At 43.7% G+C, this 22,957-nt stretch overlaps 1 protein-coding gene across 3 annotated transcripts; it reads left to right on the plus strand.

The window, feature by feature from the left end:
- On the plus strand, nucleotides 1–6,470 carry LOC110504102 (glia-derived nexin). 3 transcript variants are annotated; one of them, XM_021582924.3, is made up of 9 exons: nucleotides 1–458; nucleotides 1,972–2,274; nucleotides 2,595–2,822; nucleotides 3,070–3,267; nucleotides 4,246–4,444; nucleotides 4,844–4,941; nucleotides 5,314–5,400; nucleotides 5,560–5,643; nucleotides 5,907–6,470. In XM_021582924.3, the coding sequence occupies exons 2-9, from the start codon at nucleotides 2,004–2,006 to the stop codon at nucleotides 5,942–5,944; spliced, it is 1,203 nt and encodes a 400-aa protein (XP_021438599.1). In that variant the 5' UTR covers nucleotides 1–458; nucleotides 1,972–2,003; the 3' UTR covers nucleotides 5,945–6,470. The 3 variants fall into 3 exon arrangements, with proteins under 3 accessions (XP_021438599.1, XP_021438598.1, XP_021438601.1); XM_021582923.3 differs by having other exon boundaries at nucleotides 50–409; XM_021582926.3 differs by having other exon boundaries at nucleotides 76–309.
- The last annotated feature ends 16,487 nt before the right edge of the window (nucleotides 6,471–22,957 follow it).

Raw genomic sequence — 22,957 nt, forward strand, 5'->3', positions numbered from 1 at the left:
AAATCACAAATGGTGGCTAACAGTTATAAGACAGTTATTTTTAACCGTTAAATAAGAAGGACTATTCGATGTTGCGCGACATGTTCTTTGTCACTTCCTGTTGACAGCAGGCTACTAATTTAGTAGTAGTATTAAACACTTGCAAGTTGTCACTTTCTGCGTTGTTTTTTCCCGAATCGAGTTTCACTGTCGGGAGGGCGGAGTTCAACTCACCAAAACCCTCCATATTATAATCTAAGTGTCAGACAGAATCTTTACCTTTGGGACAAACATCGAAGGAGACCTTGTGCCTTGCTATTCACTCTTCTGGTAACTCGAGAGGCTGGTGTTGTATTTGTATTGAGTTACTAACCGGAGACGTTGTATGCTCAAATAACGTTTTTGGACCGTTTAAATCCAAACTATTCAAGTAAGGATCTACTATCTCCACATGGAGACGCGGTATACACTTTAAAAATGTATGTAGGATATGGCAATGTAACTATGTTTCAGGCTAGCCTACGTATTATGTTCTTTGTATAGTTAGAGAGAGATGAGTGATGTGAGGCTACATTGTTGCCAGCCAGGATGGATTCAACTTCTAGTGCGACTCTTCAAAGTGGATGTATTCTAATTAGCTACTTTGTAAACAATGATCATTATTGGTCAACACTTGGGTCATATCCTCATTCTCTCGACTTCACGGTTACTGTACTGTTAGCAAAGCCTACACTATTTCCATAACTGAAATGCAGAATTATACTTGTCTTTTTGTTTCAGTCATGGATAGTGTTTCTCAAAGTAAATGTCAAGGTGATTTAGTAGGCTGCTTGTCATCTCATTTCTTTAATCAAATTTCCAGACTAGCATCCTTCATTTTTGTAACCAATTGTTTTGAATAGCCTACAGTAGGGCATGCTTTAGCCTACATTTTCCTAGCCAACACACACAGAGCTCTGAAGGAGTTTACAGTCTGTACATGTCTGAACTGGAGTTAGTTTAATGAACTTGTGGAGGAGAGGAAGGGGTATGTTGTCACCACCCTTAAATTCCTCTGCTGCAGGAGGCTATGACTGAGTGTTGTTGATAGTTCCTGGTCAAGATTGGGCTTGGTGTTGGGTTATCTTGTCCTGTATCTGTCAGTAGCCTACTTTTTTTTACTAACAGTTTCAGAATAAAGTAACTGTGAAGAGGATTAAAGATCCCAAGGAACATCAGAATTCCAAAGATTAGCATGGTAACTTAGTTGATATACTGTAGGCCATTGTGCAGAGACAAACTCTTTACAATTGTTTTAATTCTTTTTATTTAACCTATATTTAATTAGGCAAGTCAGTTAAGAACAAATTCTTATTTACAATGACAGTCTACCCTGGCCAAACCCTAACCCGGACAATGCTGGGCCAATTGTGCACCGCCCTATGGGATTTCCAATCACGGCTGGTTGTGATACAGCCGGGAATCAAACCAGGGTCTGTAGTGACACCTCTAGCACTGAGATGTAGTGCCTTAGACCACTATTTTTTTTTTAAATATAATTAACCCACCACATCTGTTTCTCATTCTGTACTGAGACAATGGCTGTCTGGGTTTTATTGCAAGCTGTTGCATAATTGAATTCATAAAGCCAGTATTTCCACAGGAAGGAGGCTAGAGCTAATGTGGTCTCCTAAAAATGTTATCTGACTTTATATGAACTATAGAGAGACTGGCAATAAGGTGCCAATAACAGGATAAGTAGTGCACTACTTGGTGCTGGTCTTGGGGCCTGACAGTGTCTATTAGTCATGTTTAGACAGCATGACTAACACTTCACTTGACAATGGTGATACTGAAGCCAGTGCCATAGGGGCACAGGACCTTGTAGCTCCTGTCAAAACCATAAGGAAGAAGGACATGCTAGACTGCTCTCTGTTTGGATTGTGGTGAACAACAGTGAGTCATAATCCTACATGCAAATGACTTCCATTACTCTCTCTCCCCCTCTTCCAGGTGGGTCAATCAATCAGTGAGTGAGACCTGAGATGGGCCTCCCCTCGTTACTGTGCATGTGTGTGCTGGTGACCCTGGGTGGCCACCGGGGGGTGATCTCCCAGGCCCCCTCCACCCCATCCTATGGCGAACGTGGCTCCGACCTGGGTCTCCAGGTGTTCCAGCAGGTGGCCCGCTCCAGACCCCAGGAGAACGTGGTGCTCTCCCCCCATGGTGTGGCATCCATCCTGGGTATGCTGCTGCCAGGCGCCCACGGAGAGACCCGCAGGCAGCTCCTCACAGCACTCCGCTACAAGAAGAATGGTAAGACTCCCTTAATACTAGTCCTTTCATAGCCTCATCCAGTGTCTCTCATTAAAGGGATACTGTGAGATTCTGGCAATTAAGCCACTTTTCTACTTGCCCACAGTCCGATGAACTCATAGATACCATTTTTATGTCTCTGCGTGGTAGTTTTGTGAGCCAATGCTAACTAGTTTAACGCAATGACTGGAAGTCTACAGGTACACGAGCGTATGCTACTGTACCTGTTTACTTCCAGTCATACTCCTTCCCTGAGGAACGACACTGTTTTCAGAGAATCACAACATATCTCATTAAAATTCCCCAATTCTTCTTTCCAGGCCCTTATAAGATGTTGAAAAAGCTCCACAAGATGCTGACGGCCAAGTCCAACCAGGACATCGTGACTATCGCCAACGCTATGTTCTCCCAGCAGGGCTTCCCTATGGAGGAGGCTTTCATGTCCTCCAACAGGGCCAACTTCCAGTGTGAGAGCCGGACCTTGGATTTCACTGACACCCAGGCGGCTGCAGCCACAATCAACATCTGGGTCAACAACCAGACCAAAGGTGAGACTCCAACTGGATTCAGAGTTACTGTTGGACAGTCAATTAAAAAATGACCATAGATCTCTAATGGTATGTAATTAGGCTACATTCATGTAGAACCAGATTTTATTTAACTAGGTCTTGTGATGATTTTACATTAAAAAAAATTTTTTTTTACATTAAATAGAAGTCACTAACTTGAAGGTTTATTTTTTATCACTGGTGTTGGAATGATACATTTTTCTGACTGTTGTGTTCTCATTTACAGGCCACATCCCCACTCTGGTCAAGGCAGACATGTTGGATGGCGCTTTGACCCGCCTGGTGGCCGTCAACACCATCTACTTTAAAGGCCTATGGAAGTCCCGCTTCCAGACAGAAAACACCAAGATGAGAACCTTCAACGCGGGAGACGGCAATTCATACAAGGTCCCCATGATGTCCCAGCTGTCGGTCTTCAAAATTGGTGAGTTCTGCTCTGAGACCTAAGACACCACTCTGAACCCTTCTGTCCTGCTCACTGGGCTAATATTCTGACCTGCTCACTGGGCTAATATTCTGTCCTGCTCACTGGGCTAATATTCTGTCCTGCTCACTGGGCTAATATTCTGTCCTGCTCACTGGGCTAATATTCTGACCTGCTCACTGGGCTAATATTCTGACCTGCTCACTGGGCTAATATTCTGACCTGTGTGTGAAATGATATACTGTCTGCTGTAGACCACATAATTCCATCCTGACTGTAGTTTAGCCATTTATGTGACGTGAGTTTGTCATGTCGGCCTAAGAGTAGTCGAGTTGGGTATTTATCAATGCAGTTTTAGCACAGAATAGCTACTCTCTGGACGGTCTAGGATTATTTCCCTGACGTGCCTAGTTAATTTCTGAGAATAAATTGGGAAAACCTCTTGATTACTGCAGTAAAACATTGCTCTTGGGAATCATTTCCACCCTCTATTTACAGAGAAAATGTTACAGAACAACACATTAGGCAAGTATACTTCTCAGACATAAATGACAGATTAAATCACTTTTGATATGTGTGAATAATGGGAAACATTGTTGCTTTATGACAACATGTGGAGTTCAGCTTTGATTACTTGTTTTATGGCTGTTTCACAGTATGACTGTATATAGTCCTGTCAATGATTGTGTTGTTGGATCGGTATCACTGTGGTTTTGGCGTCTTTGTCTTGCCATATCCCACCACAGATTTTTCTGGGAACCAACAAACTCCATCCTTCTCATTATGCAACTAAAGCCAAACTAGACTAGAAAACAAACATATTAATGTCACTATAGATGAGAGATATAGTATTTATTCACAACATTACTATCCTCAAAGGTGTTGAATAATGTCAGAATTTCAGGTGGACCATGAATACAGTAACACTTCTTAGCCTACGGTATGGATACCCCTCACCCCTGACCCCTCATCTCCTAGGTCTGGCCAGCACACCCCAAGGGCTGAATTATAAGGTCATCGAACTACCGTATCACGGCAACAGCATAAGCATGCTGATCGCCCTGCCATCGGAGGAGGACACGCCCCTAGGTGATGTCATCGCTCACATCAGCACAGCCACAGTACAAAGCTGGACCAAGCTGTTGCACCAGAGGAAGGTCCGCCTGCTGCTGCCCAAGTAAGACCCAAACACAACCCACTCACTGGTTCAAAAACCCTTACCCAGAATCCTGTACAGGAGGGTGCAATGTTCTAAACACATTGCAGGTAAAAAAATATATTGTATAGAGCTGACGTTATTGCCCACTACATGACAGAGAAGTGTGTCTGTAATGTTGCATCCCAATGAACAGGTAACTTCCAGGTATTGTTGCAGGGTCAGGTCAAAGACAAGACACACCCATTCCTAGCTCTTTTATTGGCAGGAAGCATTTCCTGTCACCTGCTAATACTCATCAAATGTCACACATAAATGACTAACTCCTAGGTACAACATTGTGCAATCTTTCTATTTGTTATGTGTATGAAAAGTCTCCACTAATTGTTGAAGGAAAGGCTCAGTGTGTGTGTGTGTTAGGTTTACTGCTGAGGCCGAAGTGGACCTGCAAGCCTCCCTCTCAGCCCTGGGGATAACGATCCTATTTGATGAGGGCAAAGCCGACTTCAGACACCTCAGTGAGTGGCACTGGGATCATAAATCAAATATCACATAGAACTGTAATGTCTTCTTTCTGACAGTGTATCAATCATTGGTCTGTCTGACTTGACACAACAATGACTGGAGCTAATATATGAAAGGATTGTGGACTGTTTACTGCAGTGAGATCTCCAAATAGCCATGATTCATGACTAACTGTCCGGTGTGAAGTGCTGATAAAGCATAAGATGTTCTTTACTACTGACATCTTCTGCAGGCTTCCTTAAATTATGGATCAGAATTAGTGTGCATAATAATTGGGTTGTCCTTTAGCGCCACCTAGTGGGACATTGTTTTTAATCAATGGAACTTTACAGCACTAATATTTTGGCATCTAACTTTTCCCTTAGGTACAGAGCCTGTGTATATATCTAAAGCTCTACAGAAGGCCAAGATCGAGATCAATGAGGATGGAACTAAAGCAGCAGCTGTTACGAGTGAGTGGTTGTTGGTTTAGTCATTTTTGTTTCTGTTTGTATTTAGTTTAGTGTGTGTGAATTGGATTTTGCATCTGTGTGGATATTCTCTCTGAATATTAGAGATCAGGCAGGTTGAAGACTTAAGTGTTTTCATTTGTATTTCTAATTTTTCTCCAGCTGCCATCTTAATGGCCAGGTCTTCTCCACCTTGGATCATCGTAGACCGACCCTTCCTCTTCCTCATTCGGCACAACCCAACAGGTACAGCATGCTGTCTCTCTGTCAATCTCTCATTTTTCTATTACTTTTAGAATATACTCTAATGGCTTCAAAAGACTGGCATCCTCGTTGGCAAAGATCACTAGTTGTTGTGTAATTGACATGACATAAATCGGGACGCATGTCAGGTCAAATTCTGATCTCTGGTCATATTCTGTCTTTGTTTTTCTTTCTTATTGATATGTTGACTATGTTAATTTTCTTCTATTTTCTGTAGAATTACTTGTTGTTTCCTTGGTCCTCAGGTACAATCCTCTTCATCGGCCAGGTCAATCAGCCTTGAGCCTTTCCTGCCTGCAGATATCCCTTTCACTGGAATGTGCCTTCCGAGCTTCAAAATAATACATTTGGAATATACACAGCACACACTTCCTTGCTCACATGCAAGCACACCTATACCACACTTGCACACAAACAAAATCCACACTGTCATACTCAAAGACTTGTATTTGTGGACATATTATGATGCTATTTCTTTTAAATGTTTGCATTTGATTTGACTTTTATTATGGTCCACAATATAGTGTTCTGCCAATGAGACATTTCCATTGTGTTTAATTATCCTTTCTAGATGATTTGCTACCTTTTTTAAATGACCCTGAATGTCAAATGTGTATATTATATGGAGTACATTTCAGTTTGAATTCATGTTATTGGTGATTTTGCATGTTCAATTTAAGATTGGAAAGTTACACTCCAAGTCACTGACTTAATTTAGCCACTCAAACCCATGTTTTGATAGGCATTAAACTCTGTTTCCAATACTTTTTATTTTTTAAATAAACATCCTTTCTGTTGTCTCAATCAAATATACAAAACTTTCTATAAAGTAAATTCATATTATGTAAAGGGTACCTTCTATTATTGAAAAGTACCTTTGATGTGCATTCGACTGGGAGATTCTCATTTGCGAAAAAGACAGTATTCTCCTCGACTCCTTCATCCCCTCTCCTCCGTGACCTGGAAACGACTCAAGTGATCTAGTGGTTGAGGAGAGTGTCAATTAATTAGTAGGCGAATGGAGGAGCATCCTCGCTTCATTCTACCAATGAAGCACAAGAGTCATGTGAACTAAAGTTTTGTGAGCATGGACAGGATAGAGATAGGCAGACTAGTAAATTGCGATAAGATGAGTATTGAATAAAGCCCATCTTTATGTGTGTTCCCGAAAGCAGTATAGCGGACAAAGGCACGGCATAAGCATGGTGAACAGATAGACGTGATTATGGACAGCGAGGAAGAAGGAGAAGATGTTGAAGTACAAAATGTATCCTTCTGTCTCTGATGGCTCAGAAATGGAACCTGACCGAGTGAGAATGAATTACCTGTGGTGGCAGGTGGGGTGAAGACCTCTGAGTCCGAGCCTTACCGGGGTGGCGTTGAGGTGGATAAAATAAAAAAAATCCCTGTGTCTGTGACGCCCACAGTTTGGTGTGACACAGACCCGGTGTTGAAACTGAGAAGACATTGTCCTTTTAAGATTTGAAGCAGCCTTTACCTGATAAAGTCATGTTAGGATATGTCAGTTATCCCGAGAGCATTTGTGCCGAACCCACTAAGGTATTTCAGATGCCAAGCTTATGGTCATGTTGAAACAGTGTTTAGGAGGGAGATTCTAAGATGTGAGAAGTGTGTATGAGGGCATGGGACAAAGGAATGTGCAGTATCTGTGGAAAAACTTTGTCAATTGTGGGGGTGCCCATGTTGCTGGGGATCAGAAGTGCCCGGTGCGAGAGACAGGTTGAGGTTGCCAGGGTCAGAGTAGAACAGAAGGTGTTGTATGCTGAGGCAGTGAAGAGAGAAGAGGATGATGGGTCAAGGGTGAGCAGTAGGCCTAGGCTGATACATAGTGATACAAATTTGTGCTTCAGTAAGGTTGGCATCTGAGCATTCATTACCATGGTTATCAACTGTACCGCAGAAATGGAACGTATCATGTATCAATCATGTAAAATATGTTGTGGTGGCAGTTGCAGAGAAGAACTTGGGTGTACAAGTTTTTACTGCAGAAGAGCTACAAGGTGTGTTGAACGAAAGAGTCCCGTCCTTTCAAGCCATTGGCCTGGTGTAGGATCAGTTAGGGTTAAAGTAGTGGAATGGGGTGGTGATTTTTATTTGATTAAATAGTGGTCTACAGATGGAAGGTTAGTTGGTATGAAATAGTGGTATAGAGGTGGAGGGTTAGTTGGTGTTTAATAGTGGTATAGGGTGAAGGGTTAGTTGGTGGTGTTTAATAGTGGTATAGGGTGAAGGGTTAGTTGGTGGTGTTTAATAGAGGTATAGAGGGGGAGGGTTAGTTGGTGGTGTTTAATAGAGGTATAGAGAGGGGAGGGTCAGTTGGTGGTGTTTAATAGAGGTATAGAGGGGGAGGGTAGGTTGGTGGTGTTTAATAGAGGTGGAGGGTTAGTTGGTGGTGTTTAATAGAGGTATAGAGAGGGGAGGGTCAGTTGGTGGTGTTTAATAGAGGTATAGAGAGGGGAGGGTCAGTTGGTGGTGTTTAATAGAGGTATAGAGGGGGAGGGTAGGTTGGTGGTGTTTAATAGGGTATAGAGGGGGAGGGTTAGTTGGTGGTGTTTAATAGGGTATAGAGGGGGAGGGTTAGTTGGTGGTGTTTAATAGAGGTGGAGGGTTAGTTGGTGGTGTTTAATAGGGGTATAGAGGTGGAGGGTTAGTTGGTGGTGTTTAATAGTGGTATAGGGGTGGAGGGTTAGTTGGTGGTGTTTAATAGTGGTATAGAGGGGGAGGGTTAGTTGGTGGTATGTAATAACAGTATAGAGGTGGAGGGTTAGTTGGTGGTGTTTAATAGGGTATAGAGGTGGAGGGTTAGTTGGTGTTTAATAGTGGTATAGAGGTGGAGGGTTAGTTGGTGGTGTTTAATAGAGGTGGAGGGTTAGTTGGTGGTGTTTAATAGAGGTGGAGGGTTAGTTGGTGGTGTTTAATAGTGGTATAGGGGTGGAGGGTTAGTTGGTGGAGTTTAATAGTGGTATAGAGGTGGAGGGTTAGTTGGTGGTGTTTAATAGTGGTATAGAGGGGGAGGGTTAGTTGGTGGTATGTAATAAAAGTATAGAGGTGGAGGGTTAGTTGGTGGTATGTAATAACAGTATAGAGGTGGAGGGTTAGTTGGTGGTGTTTAATAGGGTATAGAGGTGGAGGGTTAGTTGGTGGTATGTAATAACAGTATAGAGGTGGAGGGTTAGTTGGTGGTGTTTAAAAGTGAAATAGAGGTGGAGGGTTAGTTGGTGGTGTTTAATAGAGGTGGAGGGTCAGTTGGTGGTGTTTAATAGTGGTATAGAGGTGGAGGGTTAGTTGGTGGTGTTTAATAGGGTATAGAGGTGGAGGGTTAGTTGGTGGTGTTTAATAGTGGTATAGAGAGGGAGGGTTAGTTGGTGGTATGTAATAAAAGTATAGAGGTGGAGGGTTAGTTGGTGGTATGTAATAACAGTATAGAGGTGGAGGGTTAGTTGGTGGTGTTTAATAGTGGTATAGAGGGGGAGGGTTAGTTGGTGGTGTTTAATAAGGTATAGAGGGGGAGGGTTAGTTGGTGGTGTTTAATAGTGGTATAGAGGTGGAGGGTTAGTTGGTGGTATGTAATAAAAGTATAGAGGTGGAGGGTTAGTTGGTGGTATGTAATAACAGTATAGAGGTGGAGGGTTAGTTGGTGGTGTTTAAAAGTGAAATAGAGGTGGAGGGTTAGTTGGTGGTGTTTAATAGAGGTGGAGGGTTAGTTGGTGGTGTTTAATAGAGGTGGAGGGTTAGTTGGTGGTATGTAATAACAGTATAGAGGTGGAGGGTTAGTTGGTGGTGTTTAATAGGGTATAGAGGTGGAGGGTTAGTTGGTGGTGTTTAATAGTGGTATAGAGGTGGAGGGTTAGTTGGTGGTGTTTTAATAGGGGTATAGAGGTGGAGGGTTAGTTGGTGGTGTTTAATAGGGGTATAGAGGTGGAGTCGTTAGTTGGTGGTGTTTAATAGGGTATAGAGGTGGAGGGTTAGTTGGTGGTGTTTAATAGGGTATAGAGGGGGAGGGTTAGTTGGTGGTGTTTAATAGGGTATAGAGGTGGAGGGTTAGTTGGTGGTGTTTAATAGGGTATAGAGGTGGAGGGTAGGTTGGTGGTGTTTAATAGAGGTGGAGGGTTAGTTGGTGGTGTTTAATAGGGGTGTAGAGGTGGAGGGTTAGTTGGTGGTGTTTAATAGATGTGGAGGGTTAGTTGGTGGTGTTTAATAGAGGGGGAGGGTTAGTTGGTGTTGTTTAATAGTGGTATAGAGGTGGAGGGTTAGTTGGTGGTGTTTAATAGTGGTATAGAGGGGGAGGGTTAGTTGGTGGTGTTTAATAGGGTATAGAGGTGGAGGGTTAGTTGGTGGTGTTTAATAGGGTATAGAGGTGGAGGGTAGGTTGGTGGTGTTTAATAGAGGTGGAGGGTTAGTTGGTGGTGTTTAATAGGGGTGTAGAGGTGGAGGGTTAGTTGGTGGTGTTTAATAGATGTGGAGGGTTAGTTGGTGGTGTTTAATAGAGGGGGAGGGTTAGTTGGTGTTGTTTAATAGTGGTATAGAGGTGGAGGGTTAGTTGGTGGTGTTTAATAGGGTATAGAGGTGGAGGGTAGGTTGGTGGTGTTTAATAGGGTATAGAGGTGGAGGGTTAGTTGGTGGTGTTTAATAGGGTATAGAGGTGGAGGGTAGGTTGGTGGTGTTTAATAGAGGTGGAGGGTTAGTTGGTGGTGTTTAATAGGGGTGTAGAGGTGGAGGGTTAGTTGGTGGTGTTTAATAGATGTGGAGGGTTAGTTGGTGGTGTTTAATAGAGGTGGAGGGTCAGTTGGTGGTGTTTAATAGTGGTATAGAGGGGGAGGGTAGGTTGGTGGTGTTTTATAGGGTATAGAGGGGGAGGGTTAGTTGGTGGTGTTTAATAGAGGGGGAGGGTTAGTTGGTGTTTAATAGGGTATAGAGGTGGAGGGTTAGTTGGTGGTGTTTAATAGGGTATAGAGGTGGAGGGTTAGTTGGTGGTGTTTAATAGAGGTGGAGGGTTAGTTGGTGGTGTTTAATAGTGGTATAGAGGTGGAGGGTTAGTTGGTGGTGTTTAATAGTGGTATAGAGGTGGAGGGTTAGTTGGTGGTGTTTAATAGGGGTATAGAGGTGGAGGGTTAGTTGGTGTTTAATAGTGGTATAGGGTGGAGGGTTAGTTGGTGTTTAATAGTGGTATAGGGTGGAGGGTTAGTTGGTGTTTAATAGTGGTATAGGGTGGAGGGTTAGTTGGTGGTATGTAGTAACAGTATAGAGGTGGAGGGTTAGTTGGTGGTGTTTAATAGGGTGTAGAGGTGGAGGGTTAGTTGGTGGTGTTTAATAGGGTGTAGAGGTGGAGGGTTAGTTGGTGGTATGTAGTAACAGTATAGAGGTGGAGGGTTAGTTGGTGGTATTTAAAAGTGAAATAGAGGTGGAGGGTTAGTTGGTGGTGTTTAATAGAGGTGGAGGGTCAGTTGGTGGTGTTTAATAGGGTATAGAGGTGGAGGGTTAGTTGGTGGTGTTTAATAGAGGTGGAGGGTTAGTTGGTGGTGTTTAATAGTGGTATAGAGGTGGAGGGTTAGTTGGTGGTGTTTAATAGGGTATAGAGGTGGAGGGTTAGTTGGTGTTTAATAGTGGTGTAGAGGTGGAGGGTTAGTTGGTGGTGTTTAATAGTGGTATAGAGGTGGAGGGTTAGTTGGTGGTGTTTAATAGGGTATAGAGGTGGAGGGTTAGTTGGTGGTGTTTAATAGGGTATAGAGGGGGAGGGTTAGTTGGTGGTGTTTAATAGGGTATAGAGTTGGAGGGTTAGTTGGTGTTTAATAGTGGTATAGGGTGGAGGGTTAGTTGGTGTTTAATAGTGGTATAGGGTGGAGGGTTAGTTGGTGGTGTTTAATAGTGGTATAGAGGGGGAGGGTTAGTTGGTGGTGTTTAATAGTGGTATAGAGGTGGAGGGTTAGTTGGTGGTATGTAATAACAGTATAGAGGTGGAGGGTTAGTTGGTTGTATGTAATAACAGTATAGAGGTGGAGGGTTAGTTGGTGGTGTTTAATAGGGTATAGAGGTGGAGGGTTAGTTGGTGGTACGTAATAACAGTATAGAGGTGGAGGGTTAGTTGGTGGTATGTAGTAACAGTATAGAGGTGGAGGGTTAGTTGGTGGTATTTAAAAGTGATATAGAGGTAGAGGGTTAGTTGGTGGTGTTTAATAGAGGTGGAGGGTCAGTTGGTGGTGTTTAATAGTGGTATAGAGGGGGAGGGTTAGTTGGTGGTGTTTAATAGAGGTGGAGGGTTAGTTGGTGGTGTTTAATAGTGGTATAGAGGTGGAGGGTTAGTTGGTGGTGTTTAATAGGGTATAGAGGGGGAGGGTTAGTTGGTGGTGTTTAATAGAGGTGGAGGGTTAGTTGGTGGTGTTTAATAGTGGTATAGAGGGGGAGGGTAGGTTGGTGGTGTTTAATAGGGTATAGAGGGGGAGGGTTAGTTGGTGGTGTTTAATAGAGGTGGAGGGTTAGTTGGTGGTGTTTAATAGTGGTATAGAGGTGGAGGGTTAGTTGGTGGTGTTTAATAGGGGTATAGAGGTGGAGGGTTAGTTGGTGGTGTTTAATAGGGGTATAGGGTGGAGGGTTAGTTGGTGGTGTTTAATAGTGGTATAGAGGTGGAGGGTTAGTTGGTGGTGTTTAATAGGGGTATAGAGGGGGAGGGTAGGTTGGTGGTGTTTAATAGAGGAGGAGGGTCAGTTGGTGGTGTTTAATAGTGGTATAGAGGTGGAGGGTTAGTTGGTGGTGTTTAATAGGGTATAGAGGGGGAGGGTTAGTTGGTGGTGTTTAATAGAGGTGGAGGGTTAGTTGGTGTTTAATAGGGGTATAGAGGGGGAGGGTTAGTTGGTGGTGTTTAATAGTGGTATAGAGGTGGAGGGTTAGTTGGTGGTGTTTAATAGAGGAGGAGGGTTAGTTGGTGTTGTTTAATAGTGGTGTAGAGGTGGAGGGTTAGTTGGTGGTGTTTAATAGGGGTATAGAGGTGGAGGGTTAGTTGGTGGTGTTTAATAGGGTATAGAGGTGGAGGGTTAGTTGGTGGTGTTTAATAGTGGTATAGAGGGGGAGGGTAGGTTGGTGGTGTTTAATAGAGGAGGAGGGTTAGTTGGTGTTGTTTAATAGTGGTATAGAGGTGGAGGGTTAGTTGGTGGTGTTTAATAGGGTATAGAGGTGGAGGGTTAGTTGGTGGTGTTTAATAGTGGAATAGAGGGGGAGGGTTAGTTGGTGGTGTTTAATAGTGGTATAGAGGGGGAGGGTTAGTTGGTGGTATGTAATAAAAGTATAGAGGTGGAGGGTTAGTTGGTGGTATGTAATAACAGTATAGAGGTGGAGGGTTAGTTGGTGGTGTTTAATAGGGTGTAGAGGTGGAGGGTTAGTTGGTGGTATGTAGTAACAGTATAGAGGTGGAGGGTTAGTTGGTGGTATTTAAAAGTGAAATAGAGGTGGAGGGTTAGTTGGTGGTGTTTAATAGAGGTGGAGGGTCAGTTGGTGGTGTTTAATAGTGGTATAGAGGTGGAGGGTTAGTTGGTGGTGTTTAATAGGGTATAGAGGTGGAGGGTTAGTTGGTGGTGTTTAATAGGGTATAGAGGGGGAGGGTTAGTTGGTGGTGTTTAATAGGGTATAGAGGTGGAGGGTTAGTTGGTGTTTAATAGTGGTATAGGGTGGAGGGTTAGTTGGTGTTTAATAGTGGTATAGGGTGGAGGGTTAGTTGGTGGTGTTTAATAGTGGTATAGAGGGGGAGGGTTAGTTGGTGGTGTTTAATAGTGGTATAGAGGTGGAGGGTTAGTTGGTGGTATGTAATAACAGTATAGAGGTGGAGGGTTAGTTGGTTGTATGTAATAACAGTATAGAGGTGGAGGGTTAGTTGGTGGTGTTTAATAGGGTATAGAGGTGGAGGGTTAGTTGGTGGTACGTAATAACAGTATAGAGGTGGAGGGTTAGTTGGTGGTATGTAGTAACAGTATAGAGGTGGAGGGTTAGTTGGTGGTATTTAAAAGTGATATAGAGGTGGAGGGTTAGTTGGTGGTGTTTAATAGAGGTGGAGGGTCAGTTGGTGGTGTTTAATAGTGGTATAGAGGGGGAGGGTAGGTTGGTGGTGTTTAATAGGGTATAGAGGGGGAGGGTTAGTTGGTGGTGTTTAATAGAGGTGGAGGGTTAGTTGGTGTTTAATAGGGGTATAGAGGGGGAGGGTTAGTTGGTGGTGTTTAATAGTGGTATAGAGGTGGAGGGTTAGTTGGTGGTGTTTAATAGAGGAGGAGGGTTAGTTGGTGTTGTTTAATAGTGGTGTAGAGGTGGAGGGTTAGTTGGTGGTGTTTAATAGGGGTATAGAGGTGGAGGGTTAGTTGGTGGTGTTTAATAGGGTATAGAGGTGGAGGGTTAGTTGGTGGTGTTTAATAGTGGTATAGAGGGGGAGGGTAGGTTGGTGGTGTTTAATAGAGGAGGAGGGTTAGTTGGTGTTGTTTAATAGTGGTATAGAGGTGGAGGGTTAGTTGGTGGTGTTTAATAGGGGTATAGAGGTGGAGGGTTAGTTGGTGGTGTTTAATAGGGTATAGAGGTGGAGGGTTAGTTGGTGGTGTTTAATAGGGGTATAGGGGTGGAGGGTTAGTTGGTGGTGTTTAATAGGGTATAGAGGTGGAGGGTTAGTTGGTGGTGTTTAATAGTGATATAGAGGTGGAGGGTTAGTTGGTGGTGTTTAATAGGGTATAGAGATGGAGGGTTAGTTGGTGGTGTTTGATGGAGGTGGAGGGTTAGTTGGTGGTGTTTAATAGGGTATAGAGGTGGAGGGTTAGTTGGTGGTGTTTAATAGATGTGGAGTGTTAGTTGGTGGTGTTTAATAGGGTATAGAGGTGGAGGGTTAGTTGGTGGTGTTAAATGGAGGTGGAGGGTTAGTTGGTGGTGTTTAATAGAGGTGGAGGGTCAGTTGGTGATGTTTAATAGGGTATAGAGGTGGAGGGTTAGTTGGTGGTGTTTAATAGGGTATAGAGGTGGAGGGTTAGTTGGTGGTGTTTAATAGTAGTATAGGGTGGAGGGTTAGTTGGTGGTGTTTAATAGGGTATAGAGGTGGAGGGTTAGTTGGTGGTGTTTAATAGGGTATAGAGGTGGAGGGTTAGTTGGTGGTGTTTAATAGGGTATAGAGGTGGAGGGTTAGTTGGTGGTGTTTAATAGAGGTGGAGGGTCAGTTGGTGGTGTTTAATAGGGTATAGAGGTGGAGGGTTAGTTGGTGGTGTTTAATGGAGGAGGAGGGTTAGTTGGTGGTGTTTAATAGAGGTGGAGGGTCAGTTGGTGGTGTTTAATAGGGTATAGAGGTGGAGGGTTAGTTGGTGGTGTTTAATAGGGTATAGAGGTGGAGGGTTAGTTGGTGTTTAATAGGGTATAGAGGTGGAGGGTTAGTTGGTGGTGTTTAATAGAGGTGGAGGGTTAGTTGGTGGTGTTTAATAGAGGGGGAGGGTTAGTTGGTGGTGTTTAATAGTGGTATAGAGGTGGAGGGTTAGTTGGTGGTGTTTAATAGTGGTATAGGGTGGAGGGTTAGTTGGTGGTGTTTAATAGGGTATAGAGGTGGAAGGTTAGTTGGTGTTTAATAGGGGTATAGAGGTGGAGGGTTAGTTGGTGTTTAATAGGGTATAGAGGTGGAAGGTTAGTTGGTGTTTAATAGGGTATAGAGGTGGAGGGTTAGTTGGTGGTGGTTAATAGAGGGTGAGGGTTAGTTGGTGGTGTTTAATAGGGTATAGAGGTGGAGGGTTAGTTGGTGGTGTTTAATAGGGTATAGAGGTGGAGGGTTAGTTGGTGGTGTTTAATAGAGGTGGAGGGTTAGTTGGTGGTGTTTAATAGAGGTGGAGGGTTAGTTGGTGGTGTTTAATAGAGGGGGAGGGTTAGTTGGTGGTGTTTAATAGGGTATAGAGGTGGAGGGTTAGTTGGTGTTTAATTGGGTATAGAGGTGGAGGGTTAGTTGGTGTTTAATAGGGTATAGAGGTGGAGGGTTAGTTGGTGGTGTTTAATAGGGTATAGAGGTGGAGGGTTAGTTGGTGGTGTTTAATAGAGGTGGAGGGTTAGTTGGTGTTTTTTTAATAGAGGTGGAGGGTTAGTTGGTGTTTAATAGAGGGGGAGGGTTAGTTGGTGGTGTTTAATAGGGTATAGAGGTGGAGGGTTAGTTGGTGTTTAATAGGGTATAGAGGGGGAGGGTTAGTTGGTGGTGTTTAATAGGGTATAGAGGTGGAGGGTTAGTTGGTGTTTAATAGGGTATAGAGGGGGAGGGTTAGTTGGTGGTATGTAGTAACAGTATAGAGGTGGAGGGTTAGTTGGTGGTGTTTAATAGTGGAATAGAGGGGAGGGTTAGTTGGTGGTATGTAATAACAGTATAGAGGTGGAGGGTTAGTTGGTGGTATGTAATAACAGTATAGAGGTGGAGGGTTAGTTGGTGGTGTTTAATAGGGTATAGAGGTGGAGGGTTAGTTGGTGGTACGTAATAACAGTATAGAGGTGGAGGGTTAGTTGGTGGTATGTAGTAACAGTATAGAGGTGGAGGGTTAGTTGGTGGTGTTTAATAGAGGTGGAGGGTTAGTTGGTGGTATTTAAAAGTGATATAGAGGTGGAGGGTTAGTTGGTGGTGTTTAATAGAGGAGGAGGGTTAGTTGGTGGTGTTTAATAGTGGTATAGAGGTGGAGGGTTAGTTGGTGTTTAATAGTGGTAAAGGGTGGAGGGTTAGTTGGTGTTTAATAGTGGTAAAGGGTGGAGGGTTAGTTGGTTTTTAATAGGGTATAGAGGTGGAGGGTTAGTTGGTGTTTAATAGTGGTAAAGGGTGGAGTGTTAGTTGGTGTTTAATAGTGGTATAGGGTGGAGGGTTAGTTGGTGTTTAATAGTGGTATAGGGTGGAGGGTTAGTTGGTGTTTAATAGTGGTATAGAGGTGGAGGGTTAGTTGGTGGTGTTTAATAGGGTATAGAGGTGGAGGGTTAGTTGGTGGTATGTAATAACAGTATAGAGGTGGAGGGTTAGTTGGTGGTATGTAATAACAGTATAGAGGTGGAGGGTTAGTTGGTGGTGTTTAATAGGGTATAGAGGTGGAGGGTTAGTTGGTGGTACATAATAACAGTATAGAGGTGGAGGGTTAGTTGGTGGTATGTAGTAACAGTATAGAGGTGGAGGGTTAGTTGGTGGTATTTAAAAGTTATATAGAGGTGGAGGGTTAGTTGGTGGTGTTTAATAGAGGTGGAGGGTCAGTTGGTTGTGTTTAATAGTGGTTTTGAGGGGGAGGGTTAGTTGGTTGTGTTTAATAGTGGTATAGAGGGGGAGGGTAGGTTGGTGGTGTTTAATAGGGTATAGAGGGGGAGGGTTAGTTGGTGGTGTTTAATAGAGGTGGAGGGTTAGTTGGTGTTTAATAGGGGTATAGAGGGGGAGGGTTAGTTGGTGGTGTTCAATAGTGGTATAGAGGGGGAGGGTAGGTTGGTGGTGTTTAATAGAGGAGGAGGGTTAGTTGGTGGTGTTTAATAGTGGTATAGAGGTGGAGGGTTAGTTGGTGGTGTTTAATAGGGGTATAGAGGTGGAGGGTTAGTTGGTGGTGTTTAATAGGGTATAGAGGTGGAGGGTTAGTTGGTGGTGTTTTATAGGGTATAGAGGGGGAGGGTTAGTTGGTGGTGTTTAATAGAGGTGGAGGGTTAGTTGGTGGTGTTTAATAGGGGTATAGAGGTGGAGGGTTAGTTGGTGGTGTTTAATAGAGGTATAGAGGCGGAGGGTTAGTTGGTGGTGTTTAATAAGGTATAGAGGGGGAGGGTTAGTTGGTGTTTAATAGAGGTGGAGGGTTAATTGGTGGTGTTTAATAGAGGGGGAGGGTTAGTTGGTGGTGTTTAATAGTGGTATAGAGGTGGAGGGTTAGTTGGTGTTTAATAGAGGTAAAGAGGGGGAGGGTTAGTTGGTGGTGTTTAATAGTGGTATAGAGGTGGAGGGTTAGTTGGTGGTGTTTAATAAGGTATAGAGGTGGAGGGTTAGTTGGTGGTATGTAATAACAGTATAGAGGTGGAGGGTTAGTTGGTGGTATGTAATAACAGTATAGAGGTGGAGGGTTAGTTGGTGGTGTTTAATAGGGTATAGAGGTGGAGGGTTAGTTGGTGGTACGTAATAACAGTATAGAGGTGGAGGGTTAGTTGGTGGTATGTAGTAACAGTATAGAGTTGGAGGGTTAGTTGGTGTTATTTAATAGTGATATAGAGGTGGAGGGTTAGTTGGTGGTGTTTAATAGAGGTGGAGGGTCAGTTGGTTGTGTTTAATAGTGGTTTTGAGGGGGAGGGTTAGTTGGTGGTGTTTAATAGTGGTATAGAGGTGGAGGGTTAGTTGGTGGTGTTTAATAGTGGTTTTGAGGGGGAGGGTTAGTTGGTGGTGTTTAATAGTGGTATAGAGGGGGAGGGTTAGTTGGTGGTGTTTAATAGTGGTATAGAGGGGGAGGGTTAGTTGGTTGTGTTTAATAGTGGTTTTGAGGGGGAGGGTTAGTTGGTGGTGTTTAATAGTGGTATAGAGGGGGAGGGTTAGTTGGTTGTGTTTAATAGTGGTTTTGAGGGGGAGGGTTAGTTGGTGGTGTTTAATAGTGGTATAGAGGGGGAGGGTAGGTTGGTGGTGTTTAATAGGGTATAGAGGGGGAGGGTTAGTTGGTGGTGTTCAATAGTGGTATAGAGGGGGAGGGTAGGTTGGTGGTGTTTAATAGAGGAGGAGGGTTAGTTGGTGGTGTTTAATAGGGTATAGAGGTGGAGGGTTAGTTGGTGGTGTTTAATAGGGCTATAGAGGTGGAGGGTTAGTTGGTGGTGTTTAATAGAGTATAGAGGTGGAGGGTTAGTTGGTGGTGTTTTATAGGGTATAGAGGTGGAGGGTTAGTTGGTGGTGTTTAATAGGGGTATAGAGGTGGAGGGTTAGTTGGTGGTGTTTAATAGGGGTATAGAGGTGGAGGGTTAGTTGGTGGTGTTTAATAGTGGTATAGAGGTGGAGGGTCAGTTGGTGGTGTTTAATAGTAGTATAGGGTGGAGGGTTAGTTGGTGGTGTTTAATAGAGGTGGAGGGTTAGTTGGTGGTGTTTAATAGGGGTATAGAGGGGGAGGGTTAGTTGGTGGTGTTTAATAGTGGTATAGAGGGGGAGGGTTAGTTGGTGGTGTTTAATAGAGGTGGAGGGTTAGTTGGTGGTGTTTAATAGGGGTATAGAGGTGGAGGGTTAGTTGGTGGTGTTTAATAGAGGTGGAGGGTTAGTTGGTGATGTTTAATAGAGGGTGGAGGGTTAGTTGGTGGTGTTTAATAGGGTATAGAGGTGGAGGGTTAGTTGGTGGTGTTTAATAGTGGTATAGAGGGGGAGGGTTAGTTGGTGGTGTTTAATAGAGGTGGAGGGTTAGTTGGTGGTGTTTAATAGTGGTATAGAGGTGGAGGGTTAGTTGGTGGTGTTTAATAGTGGTATAGAGGTGGAGGGTCAGTTGGTGGTGTTTAATAGTAGTATAGGGTGGAGGGTTAGTTGGTGGTGTTTAATAGAGGTATAGAGGGGGAGGGTTAGTTGGTGGTGTTTAATAGGGTATAGAGGGGGAGGGTTAGTTGGTGGTGTTTAATAAGGTATAGAGGGGGAGGGTTAGTTGGTGGTGTTTAATAGTGGTATAGAGGTGGAGGGTTAGTTGGTGTTTAATAGAGGTAAAGAGGGGGAGGGTTAGTTGGTGGTGTTTAATAGTGGTATAGAGGTGGAGGGTTAGTTGGTGGTGTTTAATAGGGTATAGAGGGGGAGGGTTAGTTGGTGGTGTTTAATAAGGTATAGAGGGGGAGGGTTAGTTGGTGGTGTTTAATAGTGGTATAGAGGTGGAGGGTTAGTTGGTGTTTAATAGAGGTAAAGAGGGGGAGGGTTAGTTGGTGGTGTTTAATAGTGGTATAGAGGTGGAGGGTTAGTTGGTGGTGTTTAATAAGGTATAGAGGGGGAGGGTTAGTTGGTGGTGTTTAATAGTGGTATAGAGGTGGAGGGTTAGTTGGTGTTTAATAGGGGTATAGAGGTGGAGGGTTAGTTGGTGGTGTTTAATAGAGGTGGAGGGTTAGTTGATGGTATTTAATAGAGGTGGAGGGTTATTTGGTGGTGTTTAATAGGGGTATAGAGGTGGAGGGTTAGTTGGTGGTGTTTAATAGGGGTATAGAGGTGGAGGGTTAGTTGTGGTGTTTAATAGAGGTGGAGGGTTTGTTGGTGGTGTTTAATAGAGGTGGAGGGTTAGTTGGTGGTGTTTAATAGGGGTATAGAGGTGGAGGGTTAGTTGGTGGTGTTTAATTGTGGTATAGAGGTGGAGGGTTAGTTGGTGGTGTTTAATAGGGGTATAGAGGTGGAGGGTTAATTGGTGTTTAATAGGGTATAGAGGGGGAGGGTTAGTTGGTGGTGTTTAATAGTGGTATAGGGGTGGAGGGTTAGTTGGTGGTGTTTAATAGGGGTATAGAGGTGGAGGGTTAGTTGGTGGTGTTTAATAGGGGTATAGAGGTGGAGGGTTAGTTGGTGGTGTTTAATAGAGGTGGAGGGTTAGTTGGTGGTGTTTAATAGTGGTATAGAGGTGGAGGGTTAGTTGGTGGTGTTTTATAGGGTGTAGAGGTGGAGGGTTAGTTGGTGGTGTTTAATAGAGGTGGAGGGTTAGTTGGTGGTGTTTTATAGGGTGTAGAGGTGGAGGGTTAGTTGGTGGTGTTTAATAGAGGTGGAGGGTTAGTTGGTGGTGTTTAATAGGGTATAGAGGTGGAGGGTTAGTTGGTGGTGTTTAATAGTGATATAGAGGTGGAGGGTTAGTTGGTGGTGTTTACTAGTGGTATAGAGGTGGAGGGTTAGTTGGTGGTGTTTAATATTTATTTATTTTTTATTTTTTTCACCTTTATTTAACCAGGTAGGCTAGTTGAGAACAAGTTGTCATTTGCAAATGCGACCTGGCCAAGATAAAGCGTAGCAATTTCAAATAAAATCAAATGTATTTATATAGCCCTTCGTACATCAGCTGATATCTCAACGTGCTGTACAGAAACCCAGCCTAAAACCCCAAACAGCAAGCAATGCAGGTATAGAAGCACGGTGGCTAGGAAAAACTCCCTAGAAAGGCCAAAACCTAGGAAGAAACCTAGAGAGGAACCAGGCTATGGTGGCCAGTCCTCTTCTGGCTGTGCCGGGTGGAGATTATAACAGAACATGGCCAAGATTTTCAAATGTTCATAAATGACCAGCATGGTCCAATAATAATAAGGCAGAACAGTTGAAACTGGAACAGCAGCACGGCCAGGTGGACTGGGGACAGCAAGGAGTCATCATGTCAGGTAGTCCTGAGGCATGGTCCTGGGGCTCAGGACCTCCGAGAGAGAGAAAGAAAGAGAAAGAGAGAATTAGAGAGAGCACACTTAAATTCACACAGGACACTGAATAGGACAGGAGAAGTACTCCAGATATAACAAACTGACCCTAGCCCCCCGACACATAAACTACTGCAGCATAAATACTGGAGGCTGAGACAGGAGGGGTCAGGAGACACTGTGGCCCCATCCGAGAACACCCCCAGACAGGGCCAAACCGGAAGGATATAACCCCACCCACTTTGCCAAAGCACAGCCCCCACACCACTAGAGGGATATCTTCAACCACCAAACTTACCATCATGAGACAAGGCTGAGTATAGCCCACAAAGATCTCCGCCACGGCACAACCCAAGGGGGGGGGGGGGCGCCAACCCAGACAGGATGATCACATCAGTGACTCAACCCACTCAGGTGACGCACCCTTCCCAGGGACAGCAATTTGACACATACAACAACACAGAGTTACACATGGAATAAACAAAACATACAGTAGAACAAAATAAAACAAAAAAAGTATATATACAGTGAGTGCAATTGAGGTAAGTTAAGGAAATAAATAGGCCATGGTGGCAAAGTATTTACAATATAGCAATTAAACACTGGAATGGTAGATCGGCAGAAGATGAATGTGCAGGTAGAGATACTGGGGTGCAAAGGAGCAAAATAAATAAATAAATACCAGTATGGGGATGAGGTAGGTAGGTAGATAGATGGGCTGTTTACAGATAGGCTAAGTACAGGTGCAGTGATCTGTAAAATGCTCTGACAGCTGGTGCTTAAAGCTAGTGAGGGAGATGTGAGTCTCCAGCTTCAGAGATTTTTACAATTCGTTCCAGTCATGGGCAGCAGAGAACTGGAAGGAAAGACGACCAAAGGAGGAATTGGCTTTGGGGGTGACCAGTGAGATATACCTGCTGGAGCGCGTGCTACGAGTGGGTGCTGCTATGGTGACCAGTGAGCTGAGATAAGGCGGGTCTTTACCTAGCAGAGACTTGTAGATAACCTGTAGCCAGTGGGTTTGGCGACGAGTATGAAGCGAGGGCCAACCAACGAGAGCATACAGGTCGCAATGGTGGGTAGTGTATGGGGCTTTGGTGACAAAACAGATGGCACAATGATAGACTGCATCCAGTTTGTTGAGTAGAGTGTTGGAGGCTATTTTATAGATGACATCACCGAAGTCGAGGATCGGTAGGATGGTCAGTTTTACGAGGCTATGTTTGGCAGCATGAGTGAAGGATGCTTTGTTGCGATATAGGAAGCTGATTCTAGATTTAATTTTGGATTGGAGATGCTTAATGGTTCATTGGTGGTGCAATTGTTATCATTTCCCCCCCTTTGTTTTTGCATCACAAAATGTAACATGATCGACCAAGTACATTAGGTGGCGGTATGCACAAACAAAATGTGCAAACGCCATAATACCAAAGAAGAAGAGGAAGCTCAAGAGTATCCTGTTGAGTCCTTCTCGGAAGAGTTTTGAAATCTGCCACACCTCCTTCGAATCAGCTGTTGTTTACTCTGAGAAGAAAAACATGCACATATTTAATAATGATGTGTTACTTTTAATTGTATCTATAAAATGTCTAGCACAACTATCTAAATGTATTTTTTACCTTGTTACAGATTTAATTTGGGATTCCACCCTTGTAAACACAGTTTGCGTGATGGGAGAGAAGTGAATAAAGAGTCATTTCATACAAGCTTATTTGTTTCCACATTTCCTCTCCTCGGTTACCTTTGACCCTTTTCAAAAGATGTTGAGGAGAGGACGGATGAGTTGGCAAACCAGTTGAGATTCTCCCTAAGTGTGACCACATAACAGTGACAGCAGCAAAGAGTTGTGTGCCCTAGTAGACAAGGCATTGGCTTTGGATGGACAGTTGAAAAACATATATTTCCATTTCTAAAATCCTGTTTTTGCTTTGTCATTATTGGGTATTGTGTGTAGATTGATGATTTA

Source organism: Oncorhynchus mykiss, chromosome 24, assembly GCF_057628025.1.
Source record: "Oncorhynchus mykiss isolate SJ-2025 chromosome 24, ASM5762802v1, whole genome shotgun sequence".
NCBI classification, from domain to species: domain Eukaryota; kingdom Metazoa; phylum Chordata; class Actinopteri; order Salmoniformes; family Salmonidae; genus Oncorhynchus; species Oncorhynchus mykiss.

Coding starts and splice junctions, on each gene's coding strand:
- LOC110504102 (XM_021582924.3), top strand. CDS start 2,004: ATGGGCCTCCCCTCGTTACTGTGCATGTGTGTGCTGGTGACCCTGGGT. Junction 2,823..3,069: donor GGTCAACAACCAGACCAAAG/GTGAGACTCCAA, acceptor TCTCATTTACAG/GCCACATCCCCACTCTGGTC. Junction 5,644..5,906: donor CATTCGGCACAACCCAACAG/GTACAGCATGCT, acceptor CTTGGTCCTCAG/GTACAATCCTCTTCATCGGC.